At 30.7% G+C, this 13,443-nt stretch overlaps 1 protein-coding gene across 1 annotated transcript; it reads right to left on the minus strand.

The window, feature by feature from the left end:
- Positions 1-238: 238 nt before the first annotated feature.
- Positions 239-2,113, minus strand: LOC123885871 (cell wall protein RBR3-like). Its single transcript, XM_045935210.1, has one exon. The coding sequence runs from the start codon at positions 1,729-1,731 to the stop codon at positions 583-585; it is 1,149 nt and encodes a 382-aa protein (XP_045791166.1). The 5' UTR covers positions 1,732-2,113; the 3' UTR covers positions 239-582.
- Positions 2,114-13,443: the final 11,330 nt, after the last annotated feature.

Here is a 13,443-nt window from a genome sequence, read left to right on the forward strand (position 1 = left end):
TGTTAACTTTTGTCGACTAAATTGACCAACATCAATTTCATTCGACTACCAAATTAATAACAAAAGAAACATTCGAGAACCAATCTAAACAAAACGGACTAATGAAACACAATTGATACTCCCTCGGGTCACTATGTCTATAGACCAGATACATCAGTTAGCTGTGAGACCGGAGTGAATATGCTTCTTTAATTTTGATAAAATTCACCTACTATTATGACAGCTATTCACACATTAATGATCAAAATAATTGTTTGCTCTTCAAAGTATTACATTAATAATGAAAGAAAATTATGATCCATCCACAAAATAAACACATAACAGAACTAATTGACAAAGTAATGAACAATAATACATCATACAAATGTGTATAAAATTAATCAAACTGAAACACTATGAAAGTAGTTCTTTTCTTTAATCCTTCTAAGTGTATGTTTGGTAGATGATTATGTCAGAATTACGGTGATTCACCGTAATTTTGCAGAAACTACACACTTTTGGAAAATCACCGGTAGGTCACCGTGATTATGACATACCCAACATGATACCAAACATAATCTAATTAATGTACCACATCAAGGTTTATCCTCTAGCAATAAGCAATGAAGGAACAGCTGACAAATTTGGTGAATTCCTTTTCTCAGAAGTGCTTTTGTTATCCTTAGAAGTGCTTTTACTACTAAAAGCTCTCATTGGACTAGCAAGTGCCCAACTCCAACTACTACTTCTACTTCTTCCATCATCAGAAGAAGAAGAAACCCAATAAGATGAAGATGAAACAGAAGAAGATGAAGATGAATTCATCATCATAAACCCACTAAATATTCCACCACACTTCACTCTTTCTTTCATACAATGTTGAATATTTCCATTTCCAGTTGATGATGAATTTACCTTATTACCCTTACCTTCACGTTGTGATTCAACTCTTCTTAGTGTACAATCTCCAAACCCAGTTGAGATTTTCTCAAAAAAATCACCAGAAAAACTTCTACTTCCACATCCAACAGATCTAGATCTTGAAACTTTTCTCTGTTCTTGTTCTAAAGAATTACCTGAACCAGAACTTGAACCAGAAACTTGTTCATCTTCTTCATCTTCTTCAACTACCCTTTCACAGTTTCTTCCTAAAGAACACATCTTTGGCTTCATAGTTGAGATTCTTGGACTATTATTACTATTTCCTTCAATTTTCTTGTTGCATGAGTTAGAGGGTTTTGAAGAAAGATATAAGAAAGACCAAAAACGGTTTCTTTTTCTGATATTGAAATCACCTTCAGCAACATCATCATCATCATCTAGAAACTTTGTTCTTCTTGGTGTTGTAGTTGATTTGCTACGCTTGAAAACAATATCAGAACTACCATTTGCAGAAGTATTCATGTTGGTGAAAGATGGTGTTTTTTTGTGATTTTTCTTTGGTATGAGAAAAGGGAGACGAGAACGCATGTGATGGTTATGTTTGGAAGATGAAGATGGAGGGATAGAGAGAGAAGAAGATGAAGAAGATGGAAGAGTTTGAGATCTGAAAGAAGGTGAAGAAGAAGGTGGAGAAGAAAGAGAAGAAGAAGATGAAGGAGTTGTTATAGGAAGAGGGAAAGAAGAAGAAACAAGTTTACCAAGTTTTTCTTGAAGACAAAAAGCACATATTCCACCAGGGTTTTTTTTTGTAGGATGATTAATGCAATATTGTTGCATTGATCCATCTTCTTCTTGTTTCATTGGTTCCATGAAGATGGATTATGATGAAGTTTGTAGATATATGAATCAATGAATGAATGATTATGGTGCTTTTGGTTATGTACTTTATAGGGTTCTTTTTGTTTTGTGAAAAGGGTTATGAGATATTATGATATGCTTTATGGTATTGGTAGCTATAGAGAGAAAGGGGAGTGAAGAAAAGGAGAGAAGAGAAGAATGAAAGTGAAGAAAAGGGTAGATTGAATTGAAGTTATGGTGTGAAAGGGGAGAGAGGGAGCACGTGGGAGACTGACTTGGAAATGAATTAAATAAAAGTTTGATAGAGACAAGAGAAGCACTTGTGAGTTTAATGTGAGAGTAAGAGGGTGTCAATACTCAATAGATCAAACACAAGAATCTATCCAAGACACTCCTCCATTCTTCTACTTAGATTTTTGTAAAAGCAAATTTATTTCTCCAAACTTAACTCCATTGTTTAGGATTAAATATTTTTGTAAGCAATAATTCCAGTGTATATGTATTACGGTGAATATATCAGGATTATAAGTTATAAAGTATAGTTTTTAGAAAATTATGATGAATCGTTATGATTCTGATATATTTACCGTGATATCAAATATAACTTTCAGTTCCTTGCCGAGCGACTGAAAGTGTAAGATGTCTATGAGATGATTTTTTCCTCCTTTGAAGAAAGATTGGTCACTCAACGAACATTGTTCACCTAGCGTGGTAATGTTTTTCTTCCACTTATAAATAAAGCTCAAACTCAATGTAAATATCATCAATTCAAGTGGAGAGCACGAAATAGAGTAGCGAAAGGCTGAGAGAGTGTAGTTTTCCGCAATTGGGAAACTTTGGAGCATTGTTTTCAAGTCATTGATGTAATCTGCTCTCTTTCTTCTTTATTTGTAAACTAGCGGGCCAGACAGGCGCGGAAGCGTTCCGCGCCTGCCTGTGTCTAATTTATGTCCAAAAAAATGTTTTATGTTATGATAAATTTGTTAATAAAAGATTTTTATTGCTAAAAAAATAAGGGTATTGTTGGTATTATGAAAAATCGACACAAAAAATATTTGTATTCTCTTTTTATATAGTATAAATGTAGTATTAAGTTGGTAATCATTCATGTATAGACAACTCATTTGCCACTTATTCACATTTTTATGATTTGAATTTATTTTTTATTTTATTAAATTGATTAGTTAATGGAAGTTGTGAAACTAAGTCAAGGGTAAAATAGGTATATTGAAAAGTCCATCCCAAACTCACCTATCCTTTTTATATATTGTTATAGATTATGCTCAAGAATATGAGTAGCTAACTACCCTGTCTTGTGTTGGGATTAAAGTTACTTATCTATGATCTTAATGTAAATATGTGATCTACTTGGTAATTCCTAAACTAATTCCTTGACAATCACTTGTGAATGTGTTTATTTTTTGAACATTTAAGGACGACTCTGTAGTTTTTTATGATAGTTTATGGACTATTTTGTTATTTTTCGCGATAGTTTATGGACTAAATTAAAGTATTTTAATAGTTTAGGGACCACCACTCAACAGAAAAGTTAATTGATGAACTAAATTGATGGATGTGAATATAATTTTGGGACATTTTAGTTGTTTTTAATAGTTTAGGTAATAGATTGGTGAGAGATTGATAGTTTAGGGACTAAATTGACTGTTTACGCTTACTTTAATTGTGAAAATAAATATGTTTTCTATTATATTTGATGAACAATAACTTAATTTAAAGATTTAATTTTTATGGACTTAGTATAATAAGGTATGTTATAAAACATATTGTTTATTTACGATAAAAATTTAGGGTAAGAGAACGACACCGCAATTCAAGACGGATAGAGCTTTAGAGTTTAAATGGTCTTTTAGTCTCTGTAAGTTGGCGTGTTTTTGTTTTTAGTCCCTGTATCTTTTTTTTTTAGCATCCATGTATGTTAAAATCTTTTGGTTTTAGTCCCTAAAGCTAAAATCTGTAGGAAAATCCACAAGAAAACCTGCGGATTTTCCTTTTAATTTTCCTGCGGATTTTCCTGCAGATTTACCTACAGATTTTAGCTTTTGAGATTAAAAACAAAAGCACGTCAACTTACATATATGAATTCCTAGAAAAAAATACAAGGACTAAAAGCAAAAACAAGCCAATTTACAGGACCAAAATATCATTTCAACCTAAAAAATATAGTATCATAATGCATGTATATATACTAGAAAATATATACTTTATTATAATAAGAAAATAAAATTTAATTTATATACATCGTTAGTGTAAAGTTATTTTACACATTGGTCCAATAATATACCAATATATCATGTATTGTGTTTAAAAACACATGACGTGTCACATTCATTAAATGATGTGACAATATATCATTTGATGCATGTGTAAAAAAAAAAAACCTTTACACTGATGTAATATATTTTATAATAAAAATTAAGACTAAAATTATTTAATATATTGTATTGTTGGGCCAAATAGGTGATTATAAATAGTATAACTCTGAAAGTTTTTTTTGTGTCGCATGAATTTGTCAAACACCATCCACTATTTAAGTAGCGGACACCTTTAAGTAACATACAATGTTTTTTGTTCAAATAGGACGAACCAAAAATTCATACGCCAAAAAATCTATCTATAACTCTAATCTAACTTTAATTATAAGACTAGAACTTGGAAGAATGATCTTTAATACATATAATTTTTTCATGGATAAAGGATATTGGAGATGAAATCGGGTTAATAACTATTGATTATATTTCCTAATGTTAATTTTTCATGTCAATGGAAATATTGTTGCTTAACAAAATAAATTAAAGCGATCCACCTTGATTTTCAAGTGTTGAATATTATAAAAAAATCCAAAAGACAAAGACAAAATGCAATAACATCACTACACCATCATATAGTGAAGTGTGTGGCATTACTTTGTTCATGTCATATATGATGATAATGGTGATAATTATGATAAGATAATAAATTGACCTTATTAAAGCAATGTGCCAAAACAACTTGTGCATTATTAAACCTTGTGAGGGAACAATTGGAACACGAACACCTTAATTGCATGAAAATAAACTCCTCCACCAATTATAATAGTAAGTTTCACACTCATATCCTACATTATTCATATCCTTTTTTATTTTGTTGTCGATATGATCACATTTGTGAAATTGATAGATGTGAAGCTCCATTTCACTTTGATTTTATAATAATCATAATAATACAAAACTATAAATAAAATTATTAAGTTGCATGAAAAATATAATGGTTAGACACATGTTAATGTAAATAAATATAGAAGTTTTATAATTAATGATGTAGAAAATTTAATGCATAAAATTGAAGTATTTTTCTTTCATGTGCAAATTTACTCAGGTTAATAAGTTTAAAATAGTAAGTTTGTATTGAAACTTGTGCATTTTATATTAAGCGAATAACTTTTTAATAAATAATTGTTGTTTTTTCAATAAAAAAATTACTATTTTTAGTTGTTTTAACATATAACACCCGCTCACGAGATGCACCGTCTCATTTGTCTTTATGATCACATCTACAGGGAGGGGTATAGCGAGGGGAATTCTTGTGCAGATAAAATTGCAAATCTTGGTTATTCCTTTGTTGATTTAAAGTGGTGTGGTTCCTTATCTCAAGAGCTTAGACATGATTTTTTTTTACGTGACTAGCTTGGGATTCCATGCATTTGTACTATGTAGTTTGCTTTTTAGGCTATCATTTGGGGTAATGTCTAATCGCTCTTATAATTACTTATTTTCTTTTTTATTTATTTATCTAATATGACATATAGGTATAAGATGTGAGTGTGCAGGGTTTCCACCTTAGTTGGGATGTCTCATTTCTTCATATTTCTTGATATCTAGAATTCTAGATGCTTTTAATTTATAAAAAAAATAAAAAGTGCAATATTGCATATGTTAGACAAACTCAATATTAAATGCATAATTTTCAAGAATATTTTTCAATTCTTAACATTTTCCAAAATATAAATCACGTGGTTATCAACTCATGATCTCATCTTATTTTCAAATTTAGTTAAGCTCCGTAAATATTTACACTTGTTGAGTCTTAGACCACTGCGTTATAGAGATGTAAATGGATATCTATGGGGGCGGATAGTATGTTATTCGTGTCCGCTCCATTGAATAAATATGATATATGTATCCACTCCATATTCATGCGGGTATCCACTAAGAGGATAATCCGCGGGTTTTGAGGTATCCGCGGATATTACGGATATCCATGGATGATAATTTTTTTTAAAAAAATATTTTTCTAATTACCTAAAATTTCTTAAAAGAAGTAAATAAAATATTAACACACGATAATATTCCTACATTTCACTTTCAATTTAACAACAAAGTCACCACATTCATTTTCCTTCTTTTTACCAAAACTTAATATAATATCAATATATTTATCTTTCAAACAATAATATACATACATTAATTTCTAATTAAAATAAAGTTCATCACAAAGTTATATGGAATATAAAAGCCTCTTTTATATTTAATGACTAAGGATATTTAAGTAATTTTTTTCTATTAGCGGGTACGGATATCTGCGGGCGCGGATGCCATTAAATCCGCATCCATATCCATGAAGTAACAGGTAGTTGAAATATCCATTTATCTATCCGCGGATATCCGCGGGTGCAGATATTTTTGCCATCCCTAATTGCGTTGGGCCAATAGAGATAAGTTTGATGAAAATTTCTTTTCGCGTCCAATATATTTTCTCGCGCGCCCTTTTAATTTTCATTTTGACTCTTTTGCTGCTTAAGTCATGGATTTATAAAAATGAAAAATTGACCCCCTGCAGTTCTCTACTTAAATGGCAGACGTGTAAAATATTGAAATTTTTAGGATTTTACACTATTCTCTATTGAAAATTTTAAGATTTTACACGTCCGCTACTTAAGTAGAGAATTGAATCCGCTACTTAAGTAGAGAACTGCAGGGGTGTCAAATTTCTCATTTTTATAATGAATGCTACTTAAGTAGCAGAAAAGTAGAAATAAAAATTAAAAGTGCGCGTAAGGAAACACATAGGGAGCCAAGAGAAATTATCATGTTGGATAGTTAAGAGGGGTCCAAGATTTGTTAGGTTTAAAGGCCCATATTTAAGGTATCTTGACATCAAATCCAACAATTTATTTATGCCTGAACTATTCTTATCGGCAAAAGTTAATATCCATAAGTCCAAATTTATGTACACGGTGCATCAGTCAATAAGAACCATCAGATTGTAACTGATCAAAGACCAAAGCTCTGAGGGTGCATGATGCTATCTCTCTCTCTCGTCCAATTCCTTCATCGCTGTTATCGACGAAACCAACGAAACCCTTCATCGTTGTAACCGCTGGAATCTCTTCAATCTTCTTCGCTCTCGCTATCTTCGTTTTCCAATCGGAACCTTACAAATCGATTCTCTTGAATCGAACGAAAACGAGAAGGAATTGCAATTTCTGAGATGAATCGGAATCCGAGTTTTGCAAGTTCTGAGATGAATTGGAATCGGAGTTAGTGAGAGAGGGAGTGAGTTCGTGAGAGAAGGTGTAAGTTCGTGAGAGAAGGTGAAGAAGATGAACAGTGATCGCGGATGAACAGTGATCGCGTTTTCACTGTTTCGCGTAAGAGAAGATGAACAGTAGATGATGAAGATGAATTCGTTTTTGCATAAACAACACCAAAAACCATTCCACAGCAAAAATGGTTTTACAGTATAACGCTCTGAAACCATTCCACAGCACAAATGGTTTTGACATGTAAATCGATTTCCCTCTCAGGTAAATCGATTTACATGTCAAAACCATTTATGCTGTGGAATGATTTCAGAGTGTTATACTGTAAAACCATTTTTAATTATTTAAATGAGGAAGAAATGTTATTAAAAATATTAATATTTCTTGAAAAATTCGCAGAATTTTATACAAAATTATTTGAATATTTTGAGACCCTTTGAGGCCAGCCACTCTCTCTGGTTGTATGTTTTCCTCGAGAATATAAATTTTCGTTACAACAGTGAAACCATAAGTATGAATTTTCGTTACAATTATTCTGGAAACCATTGTGTTGGTTAAATGGTTTCAGAGAGTTAAAAAGTGAAACCATTTGTATTATAAAATGGTTTTATGTGTTTATTGAAATCAATATTGTGTTTTTATGGTTTTAAAAATCCTGGAAACCATTATGCTGATTAAATGTTTTCAGAGAGTTAAAAAGTGAAACCATTTGTATTATAAAATGGTTTTATGTGTTTATTGAAATCAATATTGTGTTTTTATGGTTTTAAAAATCCTGGAAACCATTATGCTGATTAAATGGTTTCAGAGAGTTAAAAAGTGAAACCATTTGTATTATAAAATGGTTTTATGTGTTTATTGAAATCAATATTGTGTTTTTATGGTTTTAAAAATCCTGGAAACCATTATGCTGATTAAATGGTTTCAGAGAGTTAAAAAGTGAAACCATTTGTATTATAAAATGGTTTTATGTGTTTATTGAAATCAATATTGTGTTTTTATGGTTTTAAAAATCCTGGAAACCATTATGCTGATTACATGGTTTCAGAGAGTTAAAAAGTGAAACCATTATTTTTGTTAAATGGTTTCATATGGGCATTAGTGTCAAGATGTTATACACTGAAACCATTGTTATTAAGTAAAACATCACATAACCATTTTACAAAACCATGCTACACAGCAGCGGACCTAGGGGTGGGCTGAGGTGGGCCGCGGCCCACCCCCACCCCCAAAATTTTTTTTTTTTTTATATGTAGGGTATTAATTTAAATATATTATTAATGATTTTAAGTCACCCGGTATATATATGTACAAATATTAATATAAATATTAATTTAGAGTATATTATTGATGACTATAAGTAATTCGGTATACATATTAGTTCAAGTACTAGTGTAAATGTTAGTTCATAATTAATTGAATTTATAATAATAGATAAAATTAGCAGTTGAACTAGCGTATATAAATATGAAATGACATAAAAAATATGTTTAATTAATATTAAATTTTTAAAGTCCCATATTTTCACATTTGTTGCAATTTTAGTCCTATCTAAATATTTTTTTATTACTTTTTTGCTGTAAAATTAGCGAATTTTAATGGGAAAAAATTGTGAATTTTGGTCTCAAATTTGATATTTCATCTTTAGATTCAATGTTGGAGACAATAAATCACCTTTATAGCCAAAAATCACAATTTTTAGAGTAAAAATATAGTTTGTTGGTACCAAAATAGTAACATGTGAAAATAGAAGAGCAAAAAATTCAATTTGAAAATAGATTGACTATTTTTCGGCCCACCCACGATATTTTTTCTAGTTCCGCCACTGATGCTACATAAAGCAAAAAATCATATAAAGCAATTAGGGTTAGTTTAGTTGAAAAAAATTTGGATAGTATGCATGAGATATTGGATTCGATCATTTTTTTATTGTAAAGAAAAATCGATATATATATATATATATATATGTAATTAATGTATGAGATTTTATTTATATTGTGATTATGATTGATAAAACTTAAAATTTAATTGTATGTTTGACAAGTATGCTTTATATATACATGAACCATTCGTTATTATGTTGGGCTTCGAGGGGGTGTTTGACGAAAATTAATTAAAAATGGATTTTTATAAAATATACTTCAAAGGAACAAAAGTTATTATTTAATTGGAAACGGGGGGCGCGCTAGAAATTTGGGGGGGTGCGCTAGAAGTTTGGAGGAGGGAAAAAATTGGGGACGCGCTAGAAATCTAGGGGAGGAAAAAAAATTGGGGGGCTCACAAGAAATCTAGGAAAAAAAAGGAAAAAAAAAACTGGGGGGTGCGCTAAGCAAATTGGGGGGCGCAAGTAATGGGGTAGTATATGGGGGGTCTAGTTTCGTTGATTATTGAGGGAGAACGAACTGGGTCGACGAACCGGGTCGTCGCGACCCGTTTCTGCATAAAATGGGTGAGGAAGATGATGAACAGTGACGCGCCTCCACGCCCACTCTCACTAGCGGCGCGTGGGGGCGCGTGCGGTGCCAAGGAGACTCCAATTTTTTTTATTGTTTTTGCAGAAAAATAGTAAATAATTTTCTGGGAATTTTGGGACCAGTTAGGTATTTTTCTGAGACCTGGAACTATTTTTAGTTAATTAAATGAGGTAAATATGCTTTTATAAATATCAGATATTAATAAAATTTTCCCAAAATTTTATTTAGGGTATTTTGAATTATTTGGAACGGTTGGGGATACCTCACTCTCTCCGGTTTTATATCGTCTTCAAAATTTAAATTTATTTTACAATTTTTATTAAGGGTTAAATATGTTTTTGGAGAACAACTCTTTGAAACCATTCCACAACAAAAATGGTTTCATACCGTTATACACTGAAACCATTAGTCTAGTTAAATGGTTTCATGGCGTTATACACCGAAACCATTATTATAGTTAAATGATTTTATATGAGCATTAGTGTCAAGATGTTATACACTGAAACCATTAGTCTTGTTAATTGGTTTCAAGATGTTATACATTGAAACCATTTGTCTAGTTAAATGGTTTGATACTGTTATACACTGAAACCATTATTATAGTTAAATGGTTTTATATGAGCATTAGTGCCAAGATGTTATACACTGAAACCATTTGTCCTTTTAATTGGTTTCAAGATGTTATACACTGAAACCATTTGTCTAGTTAAATGGTTTCATACTGTTATACACTGAAACCATTATTCTAGTTAAATGGTTTCATAACGTTACACACTGAAACCATTAGTCTTGTTATTTGGTTTCAAGATGTTATACACTGAAACCATTAGTTTAGTTAAATGGTTTCATAACGTTATACACTGAAACCATTATTTTAGTTAAATGGTTTCATATGGGCATTAGTGCCAAGATGTTATACACTGAAACTATTGTTATTAAGTAAAACATCACATAACCATTTTACAAAACCATGCTACATAAAGCAAAAAATCATATAAAGCAATTAGGGTTAGTTTAGTTGAAAAAAATTTGGATAGTATGCATAGATATTGGATTCGATCATTTTTTTATTGTAAAGAAAATCGATATATATATGTAATTAATGTATGGGATTTTATTTATAATGTGATTATGATTGATAAAACTTAAAATTAAATTGTATGTTTGACAAGTATGCTTTATATATACGTGAACCATTCGTTATTATGTTGGGCTTCGAGGGGGTGTATGACGAAAATTAATTAAAAATGGATTTTTATAATATATACTTCAAAGGAACAAAAGTTATTATTTAATTGGAAACGGGGTCGTGCTAGAAATTTGGGGGGTGCGCTAGAAGTTTGGAGGAGGGAAAAAAATTGGGGGCGCGCTAGAAATCTAGGGGAGGAAAAAAAATTGGGGGGCTCACAAGAAATCTAGGAGAAAAAGGAAAAAAATTAGGGGGTGCGCTAAGCAAAAGGGGGGCACGCAAGTAATGGGGTAGTATATGGGGGGCGCGCGAGTAATGGATTGCCTAATTTTGAGCTTGAGCTGACTTTTGGTGTAGGAAGCAAATATGCTGGGTCTAGGAAGCAAGTTTATGCATAGTAAATCAGAAAGAAAACGAGATGGTTGAGTGAATGACTCATTGTTGTTGTTTTGGTCAAGAATATTAATCCAATTTTTTTTAAGTCACCAAGTTACTTAATAAAATAAAATAAAAAAGAAATTTGTTTGCAATTGTAATATATTAAGAAATAAATGTGAATGTGACATTAAATTATAACTTTAAAAAGAATTGAAACAAGGGAGCTTCTATGGTGCATTCTTATTTTGGACTGTTTTAGTACATTCCTTTTAATTGATCAATAGAATCTCAATTAATTCCACATCAGCGCATGTCTATGGTAAATTCTATGAAACTTTTATTTATTACATATCAGTCCCTAATTAAGTTAATATTAAATATAGATTATATCATAATTATAATTATAATAATCTAAATAAATCAAAACCTTAAGTAAAAACAAAATACAAAATCAAAACACGGCCAAATGAAGAACACCTTGTGTATATACCAGAAAATCTTAAACCCATAAGTTTTCAAACTCAAAATTTCAATCTCAAGATCCGTTGTTTCTAGAAAATTTTATTAAACTCATAAGATTTTAAACAAATCGAGTAAGAAAATCGAATAGTATTAGTGGGTTTGATTCATCTAAATCGAATAGTATTAGTGGTGGCAAGATCTCCTTTTCAAGTTTCTAAAAAATGTAAGTTTAGGTATTTTGTTGTAGACCATTTGAATCAAAATTAAAATCATAAATGTATTGAAAATCGTTTTTGTGATGTTTTTGGTTAATTAATTGTTATTATCGACGTTTGAATGACCACAAACCGTCGGGTTGTCGCTGAAAATCGCGGGTCTGAAACCGGGTCGATGTGACCCGGCTGAAGGTTGAAGATGAAGGTTGATTTGATATATTTTTATCAATATTGTTTTATAAATATTATACAACGCACAAAAGGTAACTAATTACCAATGTGTCTTAGCGGTTGATGCGTTTATCATTTATTAGCATATTGTGGCTTCGAATCCCATCTGTTGCAATTTTTTGCGAATTATATTTTATAAAAACACCCTTGTAAATACAGAAAGAAAAAAAAAATTGGCAGAGCCAAGTTTCGAAAACACTACCTGCCGACAACAAACATAAACTTAGCCGCTGGGCTATATGATAATTACATGTTAAATTGAAATAGAATTTAATTTATATGCACCGTCGATGTAAAATTATTTTATACATGCATTTAATAATATATCAACACATCATGTATGATATTTAATAACACATGATGTGGCAAAACATCATTGGATGCATGTGTAAAGAATCTTTACACCAACGGTGCATAACAATTAAACTCAACGAAATATAATCTTAAGTCAAATTATGTTTTATTTTTAAATTTTAATTTGTTTTTATAATTTTTAAGTTATTAGCTTCAACCGGTGAAAAACACTCGATCAAAGATTAGGGTTAATAGTGTTTCAGTTGAACCAGGGTATAATTTTCAATCAAATATTAGGATAAATAGTGCTTCAATTGAACCGAAGTATAATCTAAAGTCAAATTATACTATATTTTTGTTCTAAAACAAAATTATACTTTATTTTTTTAATGTTGCTTTATTTATATAATTTTTAAGTCATTAACTTCAACCAGAGTATTACCCTTAATCAAAAACTAGGGTTAATAGTACTTCAGTTGAACCAAAATATAATATTCAGTCAAAGCCTAGAGTTAATGGTGCTTCAATTGAACTGAAATATAATCTAAGTCAAATTATACTTTACTTTTTAATTTTAATTATTTTATATAATTTGTAACTCATTAACTTCAACCGAGTATTACCATCAGTCAAAAACTATAGTTAATAGTGCTTCAAGTTGAACCGAAATACAATCTTCAGTCAAAGACTAAGGGTATGTTTGGTGCACATGATAAGAGACAGGATAAGATAACTGTATCATATCCTGCCGCAATCCAGTGTTTGGTGATACAGAAGGATATGATAAGTTAATCCTGAAGCTTATCCTATCCCGTCTCTCTAGTTATAATTCTTATCCTGAATTTGAGCTGAGTTACCAGCAGGATAGAATATTATTTATTTGGCTTATCTAACATGTATATATTATTGAGTTATTTATTTGATCATGATTCATGTATAAAA

Source organism: Trifolium pratense, linkage group LG5, assembly GCF_020283565.1.
Source record: "Trifolium pratense cultivar HEN17-A07 linkage group LG5, ARS_RC_1.1, whole genome shotgun sequence".
Lineage (NCBI taxonomy): Eukaryota > Viridiplantae > Streptophyta > Magnoliopsida > Fabales > Fabaceae > Trifolium > Trifolium pratense.

What these genes read in the sequence shown, in the direction of transcription:
- LOC123885871 (XM_045935210.1), bottom strand. Translation starts at nt 1,731, where the DNA reads ATGGAACCAATGAAACAAGAAGAAGATGGATCAATGCAACAATATTGC.